This window comes from Phytophthora parasitica (assembly GCF_000247585.1).
Source record: "Phytophthora parasitica INRA-310 unplaced genomic scaffold supercont2.66, whole genome shotgun sequence".
NCBI lineage: Eukaryota > Oomycota > Peronosporomycetes > Peronosporales > Peronosporaceae > Phytophthora > Phytophthora nicotianae.
Window position 1 is genome coordinate 92,943 of NW_008649052.1, and position 1,135 is coordinate 94,077.

The window sequence follows — 1,135 nt, forward strand, 5'->3', positions numbered from 1 at the left end:
ACCTTGTAGCAGGAATTCTGGGCGAGCAACTACCACATGGAGTTTGCTGACATGTGGGCGACATTAAAGATCCGCGCCTTCTATCGCATATAATACAGCAATGATCGTAGCAAAGGTGAGTTACTCTCCGATCATTTCATTGATGCAATTAATGGTTCCTTCCTAACTTCAAAGGAAACAAGACAAACTTTGCGACAAAAACATTTACTGAGGGGGGGCTGCCCGCCGACCCAGCGAAGTTACCGCTTCCCATGGATCCGCTAAAGCCGCCCATGGAGCCACCGAAGTTGCCGCTGCCACCGGCCCCACCGCCAATAACAGAGTCACTCGAGATAACACCGCCGTTTGCCGTCAACGTGGCAGCTTCCTCCACTTCTTGTGCTGCAGTCATATCCACCGCCAGCGAGATCCACACGAACAAACCGTCCGCCACCGAGTCTCCCAGCAGAGCGTACTCCATGATCGGGTCGTATCCATCGGCGGCGGCCGCCTGCAACCACATGTCGTCTTCGTTGAGAGTGATCTCCTGGGTGTTGGTCACGTACGTGTCTTGCTCGTTCACCGATGTGATGAGGTCTTGGTCGAAGAAGAACTGTCCGACGTGTGCGACCGATCCACCGGAGTATGTGCCATTCGAGAGCACTGTGCCGTTGTAGTTGCCGATGAAATGCAGGTGCGTGGCGCGCTCGACGTAGTGACCCGGGAAGATAGAGATCATCTGGGCGACACCGTCCTCGTCCGTTGGGGTGACACCGCGCAGGAACGTGTTGTTGAGGTTGGTGGTGTCGCTGCTGTCGCCGTTGCCGTCAGCGACCACACCCGAGTACACACCTGTCGCATTAGCGTGCCAGAAGTCGACGTACATGTCCGTGACGGGCTCACACGTGCTGACGTCAATGACTTGTACGTCAATGTACATGTCGACGCCGGGTTGATCTTCGCGCATATCGGATCGGATGTACTCACCCAGGACGTAGTACGGACCGTACGTGACTTCCGGCTCAAGGACGCATGCCACCTCGTCACCAAACAGCACGCTGGACGACGTGTCGGCAGTGACTCCTGTGAGGTTCGACTGGTGGTTTGTGGCCACCACCGTGTCGACGTCAAGACGGCGCTGGCGACGTTCACGACG

General features: G+C 56.5%; 1 protein-coding gene across 1 annotated transcript in view; it reads right to left on the reverse strand.

Moving 5' to 3' along the window:
* Positions 1–148: 148 nt before the first annotated feature.
* Positions 149–1,135, reverse strand: part of PPTG_24065 (hypothetical protein) — a gene marked incomplete at both ends in the record, with an annotated part of 5,098 nt that continues 4,111 nt past the window's right edge. Inside the window, one exon of the mRNA XM_008914987.1 lies at positions 149–1,117. Within this exon, the coding sequence (XP_008913235.1) occupies positions 149–1,117 (969 nt within the window). The remainder of the gene's footprint in view (positions 1,118–1,135) is intronic.